Raw genomic sequence first — 23486 nt, forward strand, 5'->3', positions numbered from 1 at the left:
CCAGGATTCATCATAAAGAGCAATAAATTTGGCATTACCTGATGAATAAATCCATTTACATAATAAATTCATCTTTTTTGTACGTTGCTGGATCCCCTCTCAACATCCCTTTCTGCCCATGGCCACAGATATTCTGAGGCTAAAACTGCCAGTGGCTTTCCTGTATCTTAACATCCAACATTAACAACACAAGCTGGGCATGAAAAATGCAGATCAGCAGTTGGAGTGATGCAATCCCATCTCCCAAGTTGACTGCAACAAATATTGGGGACAGGGCCTTTTTCACCGATCCTATTCCCCCCATTATCAAACCCTGCTTTTAGAGAAGCACAACTAAACAGACAGTTGCTGTGCATCTGAAATTGAACATTCTTTCTTAAATTATGATGGGCGGCACAGTGGTTAGCACTGCTGCCTCACAGCGCCTGAGACCCGGGTTCAATTCCCGCCTCAGGCGACTGATTGTGTGGAGTTTGCACATTCTCCCTATGTCTGCATGGGTTTCCTCCGGGTGCTCCGGTTTCCTCCCACAGTCCAAAGATGTGCAGGTCAGGTGAATTGTCCGTAGTGTTAGGTAAGGGGTAAATGTAAGGGTATGGGTGGGTTACGCTTCGGCGGGTCGGTGTGGACTTGTTGGGCCGAAGGGCCTGTTTCCACACTGTAATGTAATGTAATCTAATCTAATCTAAAAAAAAAATGATTGACGGTTTTACATTTAGTTCTTCATGAATAAAGTGTGGTTACTAAATTGATGTAGCCAAGTAATATGTCAGCATGGATATGATTCCTGATTACCTGAGATGCTCTCTCAGAGCCAGCAAGGTCAATCATAAAGAGACGGCCAACTCGGATCTCTTCTGTAATGTTTTTTAGCCGACTCTTTTGTTTAACAATAACCTGCAGCACTGCATGGGAGCGGGATGAAGTTTTATTGGCAGCTGTTGGTTCTTGTGTTCGTTGTCTGTTGCCTTTTATGAGCAACTGCATGATCTGAGGATTAGAGAAATAAGTAGTTAGTTGCAATCAGGCCTAAATGTACTGCATTTACCCTCAGGTAAATTTTTGCCATCACCTTATCATGATCTCATAGCTTTTGATTTTAATAACATGAAAACCAAAGGATCTTACCACCCAGGCAGTGAAGGTAGATGGCACCCCATTGTTGTTTGAGGGCAAAACAATGGGCATGCCAAGGTCCATGGCCTAGCATGTGGCTGGGTCATAGCAGCATAAAACTGGGTTTAGACATTAATCAACCAGAAAATTTCAAATGTAATAATACAGTCTGCACACTGAAATATACCCAGGAATATAATCTACTGCCAATATATGGGCGGCAAGGTGGTTAGCACTGCTGCCTCACAGTGCCAGAGACCTGGGTTCAATTCCCACCTCAGGCGACTGACTGTGTGGAGTTTGCACATTCTCCCTGTGTCTGCACGGGCTTCCTCCGGGTGCTCCGGTTTCCTCCCACAGTCCAAAAAAAAATGTGCAGGTTAGGTGAATTGGCTGTGTTAAATTACCCATAGTGTTACGTGAAGGGGTAAGTGTAGGGGAATGGGTCTGGTTGGGTTGCGCTTCGGCGGGTCGGTGTGGACTTGTTGGTCTGAAGGGCCTGTTTCCACACTGTAAGTAAGTAATCTAATCTAATAAGTAAAAAAGAAATCCCCATGAAGATTTGGACTTGGAGAAATAACAAAAGTATAGGAAAAGACTGCAAAACAAGCCAATTGGTTCAATCACAACATTAGTCACTGCAACTAGTCTGGGGATTATAGATAGGTTAGCCAGAGAGCTGTGAAAACTTCAGTCCAGGCAAGTATTCTTACAAATAAAAATTAGACCATTTACAGAGACATTGTCCCCACTCCAGTTCCATGCAGGGCAATAGGTAGCAAGACTTTGCTACTGACTTGTTCCATTGTGAACTCTTATTTCAATACCTGTGGTTCCCAGCTCTTAAAGCTTCTCCTTGAGTACTTTGCTACAACTTCTTTGCCCTGCCCATCTTTTCCGAGCTGGTGACACCAATTCCACGTCACTCCGGCTGACCTTGGGTCTGGGAAGTGAATTGTGAGTCCTGCCAATCTCAGTCATCTCTCTCTATAGATGCATTTGACAATTCTTTGTCAACCTGCTTCAGTGGTGTTGTTGTCTTTCCAAGTGCTGTACAGGATCTTACACAAGAAATGGGATGGGAAAATGTCCAAGTTAGTGACACCAATGGTCAAAATAATTTATCTTTCTTAAGGGCTCCACTTAAGATTTTCTCAAGGGATACCTTTTGATTTCCATTTTCAGGGTCTCACTCCTCATTCTCACTAACTACTTTTTAAGATGACGCCATTACATAGTAATGTAACTTTTATATTTATGGGTGTTTTTGTGGGGAGCAGTTTCTTCTTCAGGTAGACAGCACAAATAGTAAAGACTACATACCTGAGAGTACGTATATTATTAGATATTTTAACTTGATATCTATAAATTGGACTTTTTTGCTACATTATGAAAATGAACTCCAAACTCAGTACCTTCTAAGCATTCATTGAAATAGTTAAATGCAAACCCTATTAAGAATGGTGCATTATTAATACTGAATTTCTAGGAATTCTTATTTCTGGTAACTAGGAATAACATCATTTGTAAGTGGCTTTCGGAAAATCATAGGAATGCAACATAGAAATCTGACTGCCATCCAGGCAAACAAGTTGCAGATCATCCACCCATTTGTATTCTATCCTCTACACATGAAAATTATTTAAGGCTCCAGCTACTCTGATTGCCATCTACTTCCCCAGTGAAATAGGTCAGAATGGGAAGTTGAGGGGACAACCATATCAACCATGGTAGTATGGAATGGTGAAGCAGGCTCAAAGGGCCAAGTGGCTTACTCCTGCTCTTAATTCATGCATAATACAATACAATATATAATACAATGAAACACAGCATAGAACCAGGCCCTTCGGCCCACCGAGCCTGCACCAATTCTTCGTCCTTATTTAGGCCTACTACTTATTGCCCATGCAGGCCCATCTTTTCGCCTCCTATTCATGTGTCTATCAAGATAAACTTTAAATGTTGCTATTGTGTGTGGTTCCATCACATCCACTTTTGCAGTCTAGATACTTCCCAACCTCTGGTGGAAAAATTTTCCCCACATTTCTCCCCTTCTCACCTTGAACCTATGCCCTCTTGTATCTGACCTGGGAAAAAGCCTCTGACTATCCACTTTATCTAGGCCTCAATTTTGTAGACCTCTATGAGATGTAGGATTGAGCAAAAATTTCCATCATCTAAATTACCTGAACTTTTCCAATATATAAAATGCTGGGCAAAATTATGGACTGATAAAGCTACCGTAAATACACACCAGAGCCAGTAGAATGTAGATTTTCATCTGGGACTACTGTTCAGTTTGGAATTCCAATTTACACCTCCATTCGAAAAGAACAATCAACTGAAACCAACAAGACTCTAGCGCGAGACAGCTTTTACACCTCATGCAACCCAGCACAGATAGTCCGGGCCAAAAGTGTGGTGCTGGAAAAGCACAGCAGATCAGAGGTAGCATCCTAGGAGCAGGAGAGTCAACATTTTGAGCATAAGCTCTGCATCAGGAATGTGGGTGGGGGTGCAAGGGAGCTGAGAGATAAATGGGAGGGGTATAAGGCGGAGGAGGAAGTTAGCTACGAATGCAATAGGGAGATGAAGGTGGGAGGTGATGGTGATAGACAGCTTGGGACCTACAGATAAACTGCTTATTCAACTTCAATCGAAATCTATTCACACATGCTGTTAACAATTGGCAAACCAATTAACTTCAGAAGAAACACAATGGACAAGACAGATTTGGCATGAAGGTAAAGGGGCCCACAATCAGTATAATTGTAGGCCCTAATCTCATCTGAAAGGGCAATTTTTCAAGAATGTTCCAGCTATTTCCAACAGCAATTCTGAGAACAATCCAAGACCATCCAAGAACATTGTGTGTGTGTCCAAATAAGAGTTACCAGTCACAGGCCTATTCCAAAACAGGGGAACCAATGGCAACCAACCACAACCAACAGACACAAGAACCCACAAACTCCGAAAACCAACCAATTCAAATGACACCACAGGGCATCAGACACATCCTGGTAAAAACCAGGCCCACAATACCGGCAGAAAAATTTTTAAATATCAAGTATTTACCCGATACATCCACTATGCACATTACCACTTCAGCAGACTCAACTCAAACTGAAAACCTATGCAGTCCACCGTCTTCATCCAGGCTCCAGGTACAGCAAACCAGAACAGCCAGGCATGTTTCAAAACTGTGTGTTCCTCAGCGATGAGCTGAAACTCTCCAGACACCAAGGTTCCAACCCAGCGAGCAGGGAGGAGAAGGTGTGTGGTGACAGACCTTTGTGGTGTCATTTGGGTTGGTTAGCTTTCGGTGTTTGTCGGTTCTTGGATCTGCTAGTTGTGGTCGGTTGCCATTGGTTCCCTGGTTCAGAACAGGTCTGTATCTGGTAGCTCTTGTTTGGAAACTCTCAGAACATGCTTGGATTGTTCTCAGAATTACTCTTGGAAATAGCTGTTTGGAAGGTTCTTGGAAAATAGCTTCTAGAATTTAGCTCTTGGACCCCAAGGGTAGGAAGTCTGATTAAAGTTTCCGTAATTTAATGTTGTTTTTCGGTTCTAGTAGTCTTTAATCTAGTTAATAGTATTATTGTTCTCTATAATGTTGATTGTGGAGAAAGTGAGGACTACAGATGCTGGAGTCAGAGTCAAGAGTGTGGTGCTGGAAAAGCACAGCAGGTCAGGCAGCATCCGAGGAGCAGAGTCAACATTTAATGCATAAGCCCCTGCTTTTCCAGTACCACATTCACAGCATTGTTGATTGTGTCAATTTCCCTGCTTTATTACATTTATCCAAATTTCTTACATTAGACTCACCTTTTGTATTGTAAATAAGTGCAGAGATTCTTTTACCCTGAAACACCTGTCTACTACCTTCTTCATTTCACATGCCCTAATGTCCAGTGTTGAGAACCAGGGATCTAGAGGTGATTCAAACTACCTAACAATCTGAATATAACTGATTGCAAATCAGAACCTTACAGAAATTGCCCCTTATCCTCCAACTTTCCAGTGAAAACAATCCAAGTTTATTCAACCTCTCCTCATAACTGAAACACCATCCCCCTTCCCCCCAGACCAGGCAACATCCTGGTAAACCTTCTCTGCATTCTCTCCAAAGCATCCACATTCTTCTGATAATATGGCGACCAGAACTGCACACAATATTCCAAACCTTTCCATATTCTACATGTTTCTAAGTGCACTTACATCTCAATATGTTGAACATGAATGGTTATAAGCTTCAATAAACTTGGTCAGTGACAGAAAAAGTTCACTATACACAACATCTATGCACCCTACATTCTCAAACAGTCATAGATGAACCGACACTCAGGCATGCCTGTCTGCTCCCTCTCCCACAGCCTACAGGTCTGCCTCAGCCCAACCCCTTCTCCAGGAATAAACCCTCAGGGTCTAGCACACTCTTACACACTGACTTCGGTAAAAACTCTCCTGTCTGGTGGCTATGGCAACAACTTGGCTAAATCTTCCAATGACCAGCTCCCACTCACCTGCCCTTGGCTGCACCACCAATCACACGATCTGTCTCTGGAGGAACAGTTAGTGTGGGAGAGAGGGAGGTTGTGATTGGCCGAGCTGGAGCAGCCTTGTGTCAGACAGAGTCTAGAATTGATCTTATACATTCAGTGAGAAAAAGGAGATAAGGGGCAAGAGAGAACATTTAAAACTAGAAACGAGAGGCAGGAGAGAGTGATAAAGGCAGTGCTGAATTTAGTCAGTTACAACTAAAGGCCTTATACAAGGGACCGTTAAATGTGTAAAAAAAAACTAAACTTCAAATTTTGCATATTGGGTTGAAAAATGAAGGAGATAGAGAAAAACAATTCTCAATAAATGAACATTTCTATTCTCATATGACAAAACCGTACTTGTATTACTACCGAACTACTATACACGTAAAACATAGAATCCCTACAGTGTGGAAGCAGTAAATTTGGATCATCAAGTCCACACTTACCATCCCACCTAAACTCACCCCTTACCTTTTTATGTAACCCTGCATTTCCAATGGCTAACCCAGCTAGCCTACATATCCACGGACACGATGGGCAACTTAGCAGTGCCAATCCACCTAACCTGCACATCTTTGGACAATGGGAGGGAGCCCACACAGACACTGGGAGAAAATGCAAACTCCCCAAAGACGATCGCCCAAGAGTTGAATCGAATCCAGGTCCCTGGTACTGGAAGGCAACAATGCTAACCACTGAGCCACCGTGTTGCCCTATTATATTATTATATATAATTATACATGATTATTATATTTTTATACAGCAGAGTGCCCCTTTGATCTTAAACATGTCCAAAAGGTAAAAGGTTTGATTTATTCTCAGCCCCCATTCCAGCAATGCATAGTACTCAGGCAGCCTCTAAGCTCATCTGTCTCTTACTGATGGATTGCAGGACTAGAACAGGTCAAAAACACTTCCCTCAACCTCCGACAGTCACATAATCCATTTAGTCATTTCAGTCGATAAATAAAAGCCCCTTATAAAAGCATTTCAAGACAATAATAAACACAAAAATATATTTTTTGAATTTTAAATTATCTTCCTTCTGAAAAATAAATTTACTTTCTAAAATCTAATAAATCATGAAAAACACTTCCTTTCTCCCTCAAACCAGGGAAATATAGAATATATTATTGAAATGTGTGTATTGTCTTTTTTACATGTACTTTACCTATAAATATAAAGGATTGATTTCAGAAAGTTTGGCTGGAGCTTCTTTCTCTCATTATTAGAGACAGCTGTTAAAAATGAAGGGAACATTTGAAAGTGATGTCAGGAGAGATAACAGAAGCAGCAGCTTGAAGGATGGAAGAAACAATGTCCAAACATTGATAGTTAATTCACCATCACATTCATCAAGACAGTCAGCCAGGCCCAACACAACCACAAACGTGAACCTCTTCCGCTCGGATCAATGATTCAGGTATGAATGTGACTATTGCATCCGAGAATATTACAGAGCCTGAAAACCCAGCTGAAGAAAATAGATACACAATATCTCTGGGCAAAGGGTAAAGTCTCATTTAGGATACAGTGGGTCCCTCAGGCCATTAACACTGGAATGATCCATTTAACAAATCGAAGCAGTCATTCAAAAACCAGATTAGATATTGTTCTATATCAGTCAATAAACATTCATGGTGAAAATACAAATCAGGACTGTCAGTATATGCTCCAACAACTAGTGTTTATTGTTTGTCTGCAAACTCTTCTTAACTTTATGGGCACCATGGTGTCAGTGACTGGAGAAATCCTGTTGGAATTCAAATCATGAAATCTCCTGAAAAGCTTTACTTGCAGATTTGATGAGCAGATGTGGGTTAACCATGGATTAACAACTGGGAGAGCAGATGAAAAACGAGCAAGCATACTGCAGGCCTGTGCATGAATGTATTATTCACAGCTATGTACATTTGAGAAGAACATGAACTAGCATTTAGAAGAGACAATGAAGAATTTGACAGAAACGTTCTTGGCTTGGCAGAAGTCATTGCTAGTTTTTACCTATTTCTTGGCAACAAAATCAAACATTTGGAAGCAGTTGGTTTGGGAAGCCTTCAACTTGTCTTTGGATTTTAGAAAAATGAGAGGGGATTAATTGAAACGCATAAAATTATGAGAGAACTAGACAATCTAGGCAGGGATAATGTTTCTCCAACTAGGGGCTGCAGAGTAAGTGGTCTTGGTCTCAGGATACATGGTCACCAATTTTAGACTAGGATGGGGAGAGTTCTCTTCACTCAGAGGGTGCTGAACCTATGGAGTACTCAATGCTTTATGTGCAGGAATTTTCTGAATTTTCTGTCAGAGCTGCAGTTAATTGCTATTTAGATGATTCAGAACATGCAATAAATGTACGCATCCTTCTCTGCCTCCACAAAATGATGGGCGGTATGCAAAGTATTTTCAAGCCCTGAATCCACCACACCAAAATATGATCTCTCTGATTCGAGCGGGAAAGCACATAACAGAGAGTCATGGTTTATTTCTTCATGCTCTTACTCATCTTCATACTGATGACAGTGAAAAAGGTGATATGAGAAGCCAGCATTTCTCAGGGGAAATGAAGAAATTTGCATTTGTGTTGGTGTAAGAACTTTTGGAATCTTTAATTAGATCATTCCACAAAGCCAGAGAGACTGGCGAGGTGGCACAGACAGTGCTTTGCACAGGCAGAGCATTACATGTTCATCGCTAACTTCTTGAACAAAACCCAAGCAAGTTTTGATGAAAATAAACTCAAAGCAAGAAAAAAAACCTGCCTGATATAGTAATTGTGTGAATAAAAGAAAAGATTGAAAAAGTTGTATAAGACTCTGGTGCGGCCACATCTGGAGTATTGTGTGCAGTTTTGGTCGCCATACTATAGGAAGGATGTGGAGGCACTGGAACGGGTGCAGAGGAGGTTTACCAGGATGTTGCCTGGTATGGTAGAAAGATCGTATGAGGAAAGGCTGAGGCACTTGGGGTTGTTTTCATTGGAGAAAAGAAGGTTTAGGGGTGACTTGATAGAGGTGTATAAGATGATTAGGGGTTTAGATAGGGTCGACAGTGAGAATCATTTTCCACGTATGGAGTCAGCTATTACAAGGGGGCATAGCTTTAAATTAAGAGGGGGTAGGTATAGGACAGATGTTAGGGGTAGGTTCTTTACTCAGCGAGTCGTGAGTTCATGGAATGCCCTGCCAGTAGCAGTGGTGGACTCTCCCTCATTATGGGCATTTAAGCGGGCATTGGATAGGCATATGGAGGATAGTGGGCTAGTGTAGGTTAGGTGGGCTTGGATCGGCGCAACATCAAGGGCCGAAGGGCCTGTACTGCGCTGTATTCTTCTATGTTCTATGTTCTATGTTCTAGAAAGAAGTCAGTGATGGTGATGCATATATTTGCTGGTGAAATACTATCCCCAAGACACATGTTATGAATCAAATTCTTTTTTTTTGATGGATACACTTAAAATGAACTAGAAAATCATATCCAAAAATCTTGTATGCAATTTTACATTTTTAGTTGATTTAGATGCCTCAGAAAAACACTTGTGTGATGTTGGAAAATTGTGAAAGTTTACTCTGATGATGTTGATGATTAATCTTGTCGAAGAAACAAAGCATTTCCAAGCTTATAATCAGGAAAATTATTAAGATAAAGAACATTTTTGCCACCTTGACCAGTACTGAGCCATCTCCCAAAATGAGATTCAATCAGCTTCCCCGAATGTTGAAGCACTATCGCGACTGTTTTTCAGGCAAACGGTTACAGTAAAAGCCACTTAAAGCCAAAAGAGAACGAGTTTATCTTTCCTTCTGCAGTTACGTTAAGTAGTGACTTTTAATTGATGAGTTGGAGACCTTTTATAAATGAACTAACCACCCTATGCCTCTCGCAAGCCACTCAAAGCTTTTGGAGAATGACGTTCAAAAGGCGACGTTCTAATCAGCACAAGAATCATAACAATCATCTCAGCAGCCCTGTGAACAGGAACCACTGAACTGCCTTTTATTCCATGCATTACATCCATTTCTCTCCTATGTCTATGTCTATGTGTAATGAACTCGATTTTGAGTCTTGCAGGGGTTGCAAGTTCTCCAAGTAGAAAGTGACATGCTATTCCCTTAACTTGTGCTGAGCCTCACTGGAGCACTGCAGTAGGCCTGTGATAGAAATGTTGACATGGGTTTGCTGGAGAGCTGTTGCATGTTTTGAAACAGTGACCCTGACACTCATTGCAAGCATCATTTATACAGTTGACTTCTTTATTCTCTTGTGGGAAATGGGTGTCACTGCCTGTATAGCATTTATTGCTTATCCCTAGTTCTTCTTAAAAAGTGGTGGTGAGCTACCTTCTTGAACTATTGCAGTTCATGTGCTATAGGTAGATCCACAATGCCCTTAGGAAGGAAGTTCCAGGATTTTGACCCAGGAACAGTTAAGGAACAGTGATACATTTCCAAGTCAGGATGGTGAGTGGCTTGGAGGGGAACTTGAAAGTGGTGGTGTTCCCATATATCTGCTGCTCTTGATCTTCTAAATGGAAGTGGTTGTGGAATTGGAAAATTCTGACTTGAGAATCTTTGGTGAGAATCTTGAGAATCTGCAGTGCATCTTGTAGATAGTACATACTGCCGCTCCTGAACATCGGTGGTGGAAGAAGTGGATTCTTGTGGATGTAGTGCCAATCAAGTGGATTGCTTTGTCCTGGATGGTTGTTAGAGCTGCATTCATTCAGGCAAGTGGGGGGTATTCCATCACCACTTCTGACTTGTACCTTGTAGATACAAGCTCTCAGAAGTTAGGAGGTGAGTTACTTGCAGCGGAATTCCTAGCTTCTGATCTGCTCTTTTAGCCAGTGAGTCTAGTTGAGTTTCTGGTCGATGGTAACTCTCTATGATAATGATAGTGGGGGAATTCAGTGATGGTAGCACCATCAAATATCAATGGGCTGTGGTTAGATTCTCTCTTATGGGTGATGGTTGTAGCCCGGCATTTGTGTCACATGAATGTTGTCAATTGTCAACCCAAGCCTGGATATTATCCAGGTCTTGTTGCATTTGAACATGAACTGCTTTAGTATTTGAGGAGTTATTAATGGTGCTGAATTGTGCAATCAATAGTGAACATACCCACATCTGACTTTATGACAGAGGGAAGGTCATTAATGAAGCAGCTGAAGATGGTTGGTCCTCGGACACTATACCGAGGAACTCCTACAGAGATGTTCTGCAGCTGAGATGGCTGACTTCCACCAACACAACCATATTTCTGTGTGCCCTAACGAGTGATGAGTTTTCCCCCGATACCCATTGCTTTGGCTCCTTGGCACCATACTTGGTCAAATGCAGCCTTAATGTCAAGGGTATCACTTTGACCTCATCTCTGGAACTCAGCTCTTTGGTCCATGTTTGAACCAAGGCTGTAATGAGGTCAGGAGCTGAATGGCCCTGGTGGAATCCAAGCTAGGCTTTACTGACCAGGTTATTGCTGAGCAGATGCTGCTGGATAGCACTTATGATGACACCTTCCATCACTTTACTGATGATCGAGAGTACACTGATAGGGCAGTAATTGGCGGGGTGGATTTGTCCTGCTTTTTATGTACAGGATATACCTGGGTAATTTTCTACATTGTCAGGTAGATGCCAGTGATGTAACTGTACTGGAAGAGCTTGGCTAGGGGAGCAGCAGGTGCTGGTGCACAAGTCTTTAGTCCAATTGCTGGAATGTTATCAGAGTCCACAGTGTTTACAGTAGCCCAGCACTTCCAAATGTTTCTTGGTATCATGTGGAGTGAATGGAATTGATTGGAGACTGGCATCTCTGATGCTGGGTCCACCTTTAGGAGGCCAAGATGGATCATCCATTCAGCACTCCTGGCTGAAGATTGCTGCAAATGCTTTTGTACTAGGCTCTTCCATCATTGAGGATGCAGATGTTTGTTGAGCCTCTTCCTTTAGTGAGTTAAATTATTCACCATAATTTATGACTAGATGTTGCAGGATGCAGAGTTGAGATATGATCCGTTGGTTGTGGGATCACTTAGCTCTGTCTATCACTTGCTGCTTATGTTGTTTGGCATGCAAGTAGTCCTGTTTGGTAGCTTCATAAGGTTGATACCTCATTTCTAGGTATTTTTAGTGCTGCTCCTGGCATGCCCTTCTGCACTTTCCATTAAACCAGATTTGATCCCTTGGTTTGAGGGTAATGGTTGAGAGGGGGAACACGGGGACCATGAGTTTGCAGATTCTGCTGGAGTACAATTCTGTTGCTGTTGACGGCATGTAGGATATCATGGATACCCAGTATTGAGTTGCTAGATTTTTCGAAGCCTGTCCCGTTTAGCATGGTGATAATGCCACAGACACGGAGGGTATTCTCAGCGTGAAGGCTGCACTGCATCTCCTCAAGGACGGTGTTGTGGTCACTCTTACCATACTGTCATGGACACATGTATCTGTAGCTGGCCGATTGATAAGGATGAAATCAAGTATGTTTTTCTCTATTGTTGGTTCCCTCATCACCTGCTGCACATCTAGTCTAGCACCTATGTCCTTTAGGACCTGACCAGCTTGATCACTACTGCTGCAGCTAAGCCACTCTTGGTCGTGAACATTGAATTTCTGCACTCAGAATACAGTTTGTGCCGTTGCTACCCTCAATGCTTGTTCCAAACGTTGTTCAACTTGGAGGAGGATCAATCGAGAGAGGATGGTATGTGGGAATCAGCAAGGGAGATTTCTTTGCCCATGCTGAACCTGAAGTCATGAGTATTTATGGGGTCTGGAATCAAGGTTAAGGTCTCCCAGGGCAACTCACTCCAGACTGTATACCACTGAGCAGCCACCTCTGCTGGGTGGGACACGACATATCCAGGGATGGTGATGGTGGTATCTGGGTCACCATGCAGAAGGTATGATTCCATGAGTATGACTATGTCAGGCTGTTGCTTGACTAGTGTGTGATACACCTCTCTCAATTTTGGCAATACCCCCCAGATGTTCATGAGGAAGAATTTGCAAGGTTGATAGGACTGTTTCTGCTGTTGCCATTTCCAGTGCCTAGGTCAATGTCAGGTGGTCCATCCAGATTCATATCTTTGTTGAGACTTTGTAGCGATTGATACAACTGAGTGGCTTGCTAGATTATTTCATAAAATCATAGAATCATAGAATCCCAGAATCCCTACACTGTAGAAACAGGCCCATTGATCCAACAAGTCCACACTGACCTTCCAAAGAGTATCCCACCCAGACCCATTCCCCTACCCTATTGCTCTACATTTCCCCTTACTAATACACCTAGCCTACACATCCCTGAACACTATCGGCAATTTCGCATGGCTAATTCACCTAACCTGCACATCTTTGGACTGTGGGAGGAAACTGGAGCACCCAGAGGAAACCCATTTAGACACGGGGAGAATGTGCAAACTCCACGCAAACAGTTGTCTGAGGCTGGAAGTGAAGATTTCAGAGGACAATTGATAGTCAACTACAATGCCGTGGATCTGGGGATACAGGTAGGCCAGATCAGGTAAAGATGGCACTTTTCCTTCCCTGAACAATGTTAATAAACCAGATGGTTTAATCTTAATTCCAGATACTTTAGCTAATAACAGCACCATCTTTATCAGCAGGCTTGATTATAAAGTGAGGGCTGAATCTGACAGCATGCAGTCAATTCCAAGGAAGATAGGTTAGAATAGGGAGGGAAACACAGAAATTAAGGCAATCAATATATCATTAAAAGTTCTCAATGAATAGGCCAAGTGCAGGTAAAAGTTCAGAGGGAGGGGTCCAAGTGGAGGGAGAGTGCTGGAGGTGGGCAAAGAGATCTGTGGTTCTGGGAGAGGATTCTTGTCCAAAGAAGTGGGCACAGAGGTGAAGGAGACAAAAGAAACGTTCAATATCATGTGCCTGAAATTCACTGAGGTGGCTATGCAAAACTAAGACCTTTGTTGAGTACAAAACATTCAGCATCAGAAAGTGGAAGAGATGATCATAAACATTCAACAAGATGTGGGGTTAAGAGAAAGGATAGAGACAGAGTGAAGGGGAGGGGAGGAAAGGGCATGGTCCATGGGGAATTAGCTTTGGAAAGGAGTTTAGGAAACCACTTTGCCAAACAGTAGGAGCATAAATGAAAATAATGATGTCTGTGGAAGTAAAAATGACTCCATGCTCTGGTTGTCTGCCACTTCAACACACCACCGTCTTTTCTGGCCAACTCTGTCTCAGGTTTGCTGCAGTGCTCTAATGATGCTCGCTGCAAAGTGGAAGAACAGCATCTCATTTTCCGACTGGGGACCCTGCAGCCTTCAGCCTTCAGCCCCACCGCCCAGGTCTTGTCATGGCACAGCACAGCCACCCCATTTTCACCCACTTGCCCATTATCACCTATCTGGCTTTTGTTCTTCCCTGGCCTATTATCAACCATCTCTTTGCCTGCCTAACTTTTCTCCTCTGTCTCTCTGGGCCTCGTCTCCACATATCCGCTCACTCCTTTTACCCCCATCCCTCCTCCTACTGACATGATAAATACCAATATTTCCTTGATGCTGTCAGTTCTGAAAAAGAGTCACTGGACTTAAAACATTATTTCTGATTTTTGTCCACAGACCTGCAAAGTTTCTCCAGCAATTTCTGTTTGTATTGCAGATTTCCAGCATCTGCAGTTCTTTCTTTCATGAGTCAAGTTTGAACCTGTCATCCACCTTCCCAGCTCAGCCGTATGACCTGCCAGTTGTTCCAAGAACAGGCTGAATCTGTAGTGCCTCTAACTTTCCCAAATTAGTGCACAAACATCCTGGGGTCACTCAAACTGAGTGCCAGATGTGTTCTCTGAAGTTAAAGAGCACTTTATGCTCAATGACTGTCCCATTCACGACCCCAATCATGACCTCTGCGACCTCCATCAAGAGTTTGGGAACTTCTGGTTTCAGCAGTTCAAGACACACTATGTAACAGAACAAGCTTCAGCTTAGAAAAATACTGGCTCTGTATAATCTGAACTCACCATTACTACTGGGACACTAACCATCATGGAGAGAGAATATTAAAGCCCATTTAGAATGTCCTTGAGGTACAATCTGTAGTTTCGACTTTGACATATATAAGGAGCTAATTTTGTCACCTTCAGTAGGTTTAAGCCTGTAACAACATCACAGGTGCTGTGTGCCTTAGAATTGACAAGATATGAAGGACAAATATTCCATCCAGTTTCATCTTCTCTAAACCAGAAGCTTGATGATATTACTTAATTCTCCACAGCCCATTCCCAAATTTATGTTTATCCCACCTCTTATGATGCTGTCACTGCCTCTCACTTCTCACACTGTTCATCTGACATCCAGTTCCCGATGAGCTAAACTTTCTGCCAGGTAAATGTTGAGAAGATCAAAGCTGTTGTTGCCTACTATGAGCTACATTTTCCTAGTCACCACTTCCAATCCTTTTCCTGGCCACTGCCTAAAGCTGAACTGACTACTCATAATTTTGAGTTGGATTTGTCATCAAGATGGTCATGCTACCTATGACTCTGCCACGCTCTGACTGTACTGCCTCTGACTGTGTCACCCCTGATTGCACTGCCTCTGACTGTGTCACCCAATTGCACAGCCTCTGACTGTACTGCATCTGACTGTGTCGCCTTTGACTATCCCACTTCATCACTTTCAATGTTGGACTTGACCCATATATTTATTATCTCCAGACATGAGTCAGCACTCTGCTGATCAGACATTTTTTTAAGCACAGAGAAATACCCTTCCAAGCATCAAGACTGTGCTGGTCAAAACCACCCAATTATTCTAATCCCATTTTCCAACACCTGGTCTCCAACCTTGTATAATTGTCTTCTGAAGGGGATGATAAAGCCAGTGAGCGGATACCTGGGCATCACATGAGGCTAAGCCAGGCATTCTAGATAGCATTGCAAGAGACTGAGAGAGAATCACTAAGAATAAAAACATTGACCAATCACAAAGTGGACAGGACTGAATAGCCAAACAGTGCAAGGGTATCAGTGGGGACAAAGATAGGGGGAGTCTGAATCTCACAGAGTCACCAAGCAGCTGGATATAGAAGCATCTGTCTTCTATATCCTTCTCCCACATAAACTAAGCTCAGCAAAAACTCACACCACATCTCATTCACTCAATGAATTACACTCGCTCTCAGTCCAGCTACACCCCATTTTAAAATTCTCATGCTTTATTATGAAACACCTCTATGTCCTCACTCCTCCCTGGCTTTGTAACTTTCCATAAACCCATGATACTTTGTGATACCTCCACTCCTACAACTCTGGCCTTATAAATGTCTTGATTCAAATTGCTTCTCTCTAAACCTCTCCAGCTAAACCTCAATTTCCTTCTTTAACATCCTCCTTAAGACCTAGCTCTTTAGCAAATCCTTCAGCTCAGCTGCCTCAATATCTTCTCACGTGACTCAATGTCATCCTGTAATTGTTAATTCTCCTGTGAATCGCTTGACGAGATCCTTAGCTACATTAAAATCCCTATTAATGTTGGAGTTAATGTTATTAATTTTGGTCAGTACCTCCATTGCATTACAAGTTGAGAATTCCGTGATTCCAGCTATCTGGATTCCCCCTTTGGAATCTTCTCGCAAATCCAGAAATCCTGAGGCAGGGTTCAAGAGATCACGGATCATCTCATTGTATATCTGAAAAGAAAAAGAAGTGAGGAAAATGTATTTTCAGTTACATTGAAATGTACATTAATTGCCAATTGGCTTTCCCTCTTGTTAACCATTTTAACATCATACCATTGTTCTCCATTCTTCTACAACAAGCAGCATTTTGAGAAGAGAAGATGGATTAGCTTTGAATCTTTATCCTGGAGATCCACGATTGCCTCAGATTGGAGGCATCAATAAGCTAGATCATTTTAGGCTGGACACCCAGAGTTGGCTGAGTCAGATCACAGCTGAAGATCTTCAGTTGGTCTCAGTATCAGATTAAGCAAAAGGGAAATCAGTCAGGTTTGAAACTATGTGCTTACAGATACTGGGTAGGGAACAGACCTTGCTCCCCTCACCCACACACCATAACATTCCTATACTTACCATCAAAACATCAAAGCAGGAATAACCTATCTAAAATTACAAATTTTGAAACTAAACATTCCTTTGTCAGATTTATGCATTCAGCTAGCTGTGAATAATATATTGAATTGAAAAGAGTGAACCAAATGTTTCACACACATAAAATCCATAAATTTCTTTTTTGGTTTTCATGTCCTGAACATATGTGATCTCTGCTGTCAATATTAATAACACTCGTGATAGGCTAAACACACAGATGAAGAGTTTGATAACCGTGATATGGGCACAAATAGTGCTCAAAATTACAGTTCTTTTAGGAAATGTTCCTTTTTGCTTCTATTTCCATTCAAACTCATCTGTACATTGCCAAACAGAAAGCCTTCCATAACCCACTGATGCCAAGCTGCATGTTTTAAGCATGATGTATGCTGAGCGATAATTAATCAGTGCAGTTTGAAGAGAATGTCTTTTAGTGAGATTTTATCTCCACCCTGTTCAAGTGAACATTAAAGATCTAATCTGTCAAACACAAGCAGGGCATTCACCATTCACTTTCCAACCAATGATGTAAAATTATGTTTCTTCACTTCACATTTCAGGGATTTTCCTGTGTGTAATGGGATATTATGTTTGTAAGAACTCCACTGAGGCCATTACTCCATCACCGAGTCATCCTTTATTTACATATGGAGAGTCTGTGACACTGATCTAACTCCCTTAGAGTAAGCGCTCAGAGTGAACCGGATGTCTGACACTCCTGTTCTCATCCGTCAGCCAGGCCTCCCTGACTGGACCAAACTAACAGCCTCAATCAGGAACTCATATCCACCTGGCTGACCTTGTTACAATCACGACAGCATTAACCTCCACAATTATGTCTGCCTTCCAAACCATCTCATTGTTGTCAAGTCTTTAAGCCAAAGGTGATGATAAGACACCTGTTACTTTTCTCTTATAACGTTCTTAGGAATAATGCTATCTATTACCTGCTTTTCACTGATATTATTCAAAAAGACTGTTAATAATAGCATTGAAAAAATATTTCTTCTTTCCTTTCTTTTTTCAGATATTTTTCTCCTCTTTGTAACTTTCTCTCTGTGTTTACGAAAAGCACTTCCTGATGCTGGAGTATAGTTCATTGGTGCTCTCAGGTACCTTGCTAGTATAGCATGAGGTACTGAGTGGTGTTTGCCACTAACAGAATGTTGCTATCAAATCAAAAAGACATCTTGTCTATCACATAAATTATAATGTGTTATATGAATTTCAGTGCCTCTGTGATGACAGATCATAGCAGACAGTTTGGAAATAATTATGCTGACAACAATTTAGGATTTATAATCGGGTTCACAGTTTGACATCACTTGCATCCACTGGAAGCTACATCTATCAATACACAGTGCCCTTTTTTACAAACAAAATGAACATGTACACACACAGCACCTGTTACAATGAAACAAAATAGCTGACAGTCATTCTCCGGTTCATTTCTCAGGGCAATGCTGTGATGGGTCAGAGTCAACTTGTCTTGTTTAAAATGTAATCAAAACTTGGCAGTTAACTGTCAGTCACCATTAACTGATGCACTGTCCATTGCAACTGGTCTGTACTGGTCAGATTTCAGTTGCCAATCAATTAACACTCTCCTCTCATGAAATATAAATGTTGGTTCCCCGTTACTTTGGAATTTCTTGTGAATTGTCTTGTTGAATGTAAGATGAAAAGCTTCAACAAAATGTCTTTTATCAATAATATTCAAGGTTTGTACTATCAAATTACGATTACTGTAGTCATGCATAATCCAAAATAGTGTGGTATACCTGACTGTCAATCTAATCCCGTAAACATTCAGTGTTCACAGATTCCAGCAGGAAAATAATGACCACAGTCTAGGAACTACTCAGTATAAATGCAGGTACTATGCTAATATTCACTGGTTCACGAGTGCCTGCTTTTTCTGATACTGTTCCAAACCTGGTAGTGTGGATTACCGAATGACAATAACAGTAGGGTCCCCCAAGTTTCTGCTTAAGTAACTTTGGATTTACCTCCAAGTACGACATGGAAACGTTATAATCCATGTTTTCACTTGTAGCTTCGATGGCCTTGAAAAGATCATTGAGAGTTTGGACATAGATTCCAGGTTTACAGTCCATCCCCAGCATTGTGTAAGTCTTGCCAGCTCCTGTACCAATAAAATTCGCATGGTAAATCATTTACCTGTAGACCAGATAATGGTAAATTCTGATTGTGGCAATTCAAATAGTATGTATGATAATGAGGGAATGGCTGCAGCAAGTGGAAAGTTAGTTAGATTGAAGGTAGACGCTTCCCTGAAACTACCATTTGTACTCCAAAGAGTGCTGAACTTTTTTTCCTGTATATGGTATATTTTACCTATCATCAGATAATTTTGTACTGCTGAATTTACATTTGCATTAGCTCTGAATTATATTTATTAGGCATACATTAATGCAGCAAGAGTGGGGAAAGGGATTTACCTACATGTTCTTGTTAACAAATGCTAACCAAACAATGGGCGTCATTGGTTTGTATGAAAAGGGGGACAAGTCAAAACTCAAACCGCACAAGTTAAACACCTTCAAAGAAAATCCTGAAGTATGCATACCGGCTGATTGGCTAATGTGGCATGAAACATCTGAGGCTGCCTGGCATTAGAAGTCACTGCTATAATGACTTATCAACCAATGACAAAGACTGATTAACTTGAGCCATAAATCTGCATGAATGCTACAAAGGATTATTTGAGAACAACTTTCCAACAAGTGTCTCTGAAAGAAGTTATGAACTCCAAGGTCAGCAAGCCCTATGCAAGAGTTACCTCTGACTCAGTTAGAGTTGTAGAAGTCCATCGGACAGAAAGAGAATACTATTCTAATCTTATTTTTCATTACTTGGCCTATAGCCTTCAATGTCTTAGCATCTATATATGTTTTTTATTTACTCTTGAGATGAGAGCATCGTTGGCTGGCCAGCATTTGGTGCTCATCCCTAGTTGCTGTTGAGATGTTGGTATTGAGATGGCTTCTTTAACCACTGCAGCCTACATGCTGCATGTATTTAAAGATTATGAGATTAAAGATTAAAGATTATGATCTATCATTACCACCCTTACCAACAGCGAATTCCAGATTTCCATTACCCTTCATTTTTCCTCACATCTCCTCCAAACCTCCTACTCTTTGCCTTAAATCTATGCTCCTTGATCCCTCTACCAAGGGGAGGGATCGACCCTATCTATGCCCCTCATCATGTTATATATCGAAATCATATCCCTGTTCCGTTTCCTCTTCACCAGAGAAAACAACTAAGGTCTACTTAATCTCTCTTTATATAGTGATGCTTTCTCTTCCAGCCTCCATTTTAGTTTTCTTCATATCCTCTTCTTTTAACACAGAAATAATGAGCTGCATTCATTCTCCAAAATAATAATATTTTTTATTCATCTTAGATTAGGTAAACAAAGTAAGGACTCCATACAGTGGGTCTAAGGATATGGGGGTTGGCCATTCAACACTAAGATGAGGAGAAATGTCTTCACCAGAGAGCAGTGAATCTGTGGAATTCTCTGCCACAGGAAGTGGTTGAGGCCAAAAACATTTAATGTTCTCAAAAAGGAGTTAGATATAGCTCTTAGGGCAAAAGAGATCAAAGGATCTGGGGAGAAAGCAGGATCAGAGGATTGAGTTTGATGATCAGCCATGATCAGATAGGATGGCAGAGCAGGCTCAAAGGGCCGAATGGCCTACTCCTGCTCCTATTTTCTATGTCTCCTTGTTTTTCTTTTTAGAGAAGCTATGAACTATGTTTAGAAATAGAAAGATCATTTCTTCTGGAGTTTTTATTGTGGCAGTGTTTGCAGGAGAAATTTTGGAAATAACACCATAAAATTTTCTCAGGCAAATAATAGAATTTCTGACAATCCCTCAGTACTGCAATGATGTGACAGAAGGATATAAAAGAAGTGTAGGATGGTCAGCCCGGCACTAGGAATAGCCTGATCTGGAGCGCTGCTTGGAAGTTGGATACTTGCATCCTTATCCTCTCCAGCAAAAACACCTCTATGCCCAAAACATCAACTCTCCTGCTCCTCGAATGCTGCCTGACCTGCTTTACTTTTCCAGTACCACACTTTTTAACTCCACACAAATCCAGGTCATTTACTGAAAACTGGAACCACTACACATCTCCGCCATTTCTTAATCGCTGGCTCAGACTCTGCAATGTCACAACTGAAGTGGAATACTTGGGGACAGCAGCGGGTTAGAAACAGGGATATACCAGAGGTGGGTGGCACTACAAATTAAATCAATGCATCACAATTGATATGTAGTTTGGCTCGAGCTGTGGTCACTGCCAGGTCCCACAGAACATAGAACAGTACAGTACAGTACAGGCACTTCAGCCCTTGATGTTGTGCCAAACTTTTATCCTACTCTAATCATCCCCTGGAGACAATTCTAATCCACAGCTTTTAATCAAGATGAAGACATTATGGGCAAGACTTTCCAAGGAGAGCCAAACGTAGATTACCATTCTGATTCTACTTCTTTACAGTTAGATCTTCACATTTCTGATAAGTGATTGTGAGCATGGATACAACAGAAATGCAGAGCATTCCTGAAATACTGCATAAAATCGTAGAACCTGACAGTGCAGAAAGAGGCCATTCAGCCATTGAGTCTGCACCAACCCTCCAAACAGCATCCCAAGTAGGCCCAGCTACCCTACCACAGTAACCTCGCATTTAGCCATGACCAATCCACCCAGCCTGCACATCCCTGGACACAATGGGCAATTTACCATGACCAATCCACTCAGCCTGCACATCCCTGGACACTATGGGCAATTTACCATAATCAATCCACCTAATCTTTTGACTGAGTGAGGAGACCTGAGCACCTGGAGGAAATTTACCTAGACACAGGGAGAATGTGCAAACTCTACACAGACAGTCACTTAATGGTTGAATTGAACCCACCGTAATGCAGCAGTGCTCACCATTGAGCCACTGCCCACAATTCCCATGTAGTACAGGATAGTTACAGTTTCTTCACACCAGTCAGTTGCAGCAATCTATAATAGGTCCAGCATCACAGACAGCTACTCTGACAGCTCCACTGAAATGGTAAATTTGTAAGGTAAGCTTGAGGAGAAAGTGAGGACTGCAGATGCTGGAGATCAGACCTGAAAATGTGTTGCTGGAAAAGTGCAGCAGGTCAGGCAGCATCCAAGGAGCAGGAGAATCGATGTTTCGGGCATGAGCCCTTCTTCAGGAATTAGATTAGATTAGATTATTTACAGTGTGGAAACAGGCCCTTCGGCCCAACAAGTCCACACCGACCCGCCGAAGCGCAACCCACCCATACCCCTACATTTACCCCTTTAACCTAACACTATGGGCAATTTAGCATGGCCAATTCACCTGACCCGCACATCTTTTGGACTGTGGGAGGAAACCGGAGCCCCCGGAGGAAACCCACGCAGACACGGGGAGAATGTGCAAACTCCACACAGTCAGTCGCCTGAGTCGGGAATTGAACCCGGGTCTCTGGCGCTGTGAGGCAGCAGTGCTAACCACTGTGCCACCGTGCCGCCCACCATGAGCCCTGAAGAAGGGCTCATGCCCGAAACGTCGATTCTCCTGCTCCTTGGATGCTGCCTGACCTGCTGTGCTTTTCCAGCAACATTTCAGCAAGGTAAGCTTGAGGTCAGGGGTTGGAGGAGAATTGCCACCTGGGTTAGCATCCATGGTGGATATCATGCCAGGGTGTCAAAACAATGATAAGGAGCCAAGTTTGTAAGATTCCAGATAAGTAAGGTAAGGAGTAGTGAGGGTAAGGGTGCCATGTATTGGGGGGGGAGGGGTGGGGGGGAATGGTGCTATGTGGCTGTTGTGTCAGTTCTTGTGCATTTAGGTTAGGTTAGGGCACATGGGATCTATGCAGTCTGGTAAAGTGTTTGGGCTGAAGATTTTGGGGGGGGGGGTGATGGTTGGTGTCTCTGCCAAGGAGCAGAGCCAGTGTTGGGTCTTGAGGGGAGGGTGATGTCAGATGCTATGTGGAGGGTGGCTCATTGTGTGTCATGGAGGCTTTGGATTTGTCAGTTAATTTGAATTGCATTCCATGAGGAGAGGGCTGTGTTGGGTCCTGAGGGAAGAGGAGATGATCAGACTCAGAACAAGTCATTGTGACTTGGGAAGGTGTCAAGTCTGACAGTTGTTTGGAGGAGTGCTGAGTCCTGGGTTTGGTCAGGAGGGGGGAAGTGATGTTGGGTGCTGAGTGGTTGGGTTCTGATAGGGGATGAGTGCGGAAAATGTTCAGTCAGGGTCCAGGGTGTGTAATGAATTTAAGGGAAGTGTAGTTAGATGTTTATGTGGTGAGTTGGTGCCGGGATCTTTGCTGCTTGTTATATACATTAATGACTTAGATGTGAATATATAAAGTATAATTAGTAAACTTGCAGATGACATAAAGGTTTGTGGTGTTGTTGACAGTGAGGAGCATGGTCTCAGGCTACGGTCTGATATTGATCAGCTGGCAAATTGGACAGGTGGAATTTAATAAGTGCCAGCCAAGGCATTAAATGTAATAGCAACAAAGTCTTTTTGCATCTTTATAAAATATTATTTAAGCCATATATAGAAAACTATGTGCAGTTCTGGTCACTACATTTTCAGATAGATGAGATTGCACTGGATAGGGTGCAGAGCAGATTTGCCAGGATGTTGCCTGGGATGGAGAGT

General features: G+C 42.2%; 1 protein-coding gene across 2 annotated transcripts in view; it reads right to left on the minus strand.

Moving 5' to 3' along the window:
• Positions 1-23486, minus strand: part of LOC122560470 (kinesin-like protein KIF19) — a 332615-nt gene that overhangs the window by 204164 nt on the left and 104965 nt on the right. For both annotated transcript variants that reach the window (XM_087998033.1, XM_087998034.1), the window contains 3 exons: positions 18769-18905; positions 16214-16339; positions 796-990 (listed from right to left, as the gene is read on the minus strand). In XM_087998033.1, the coding sequence (XP_087854159.1) occupies positions 796-990; positions 16214-16339; positions 18769-18905 (458 nt within the window). The remainder of the gene's footprint in view (positions 1-795; positions 991-16213; positions 16340-18768; positions 18906-23486) is intronic.

Source organism: Chiloscyllium plagiosum, unplaced genomic scaffold (genome assembly GCF_037043375.1).
Source record: "Chiloscyllium plagiosum isolate Xiang-an unplaced genomic scaffold, Cpla_swu_hap1 HiC_scaffold_20, whole genome shotgun sequence".
Classification (NCBI taxonomy): Eukaryota; Metazoa; Chordata; class Chondrichthyes; order Orectolobiformes; family Hemiscylliidae; genus Chiloscyllium; species Chiloscyllium plagiosum.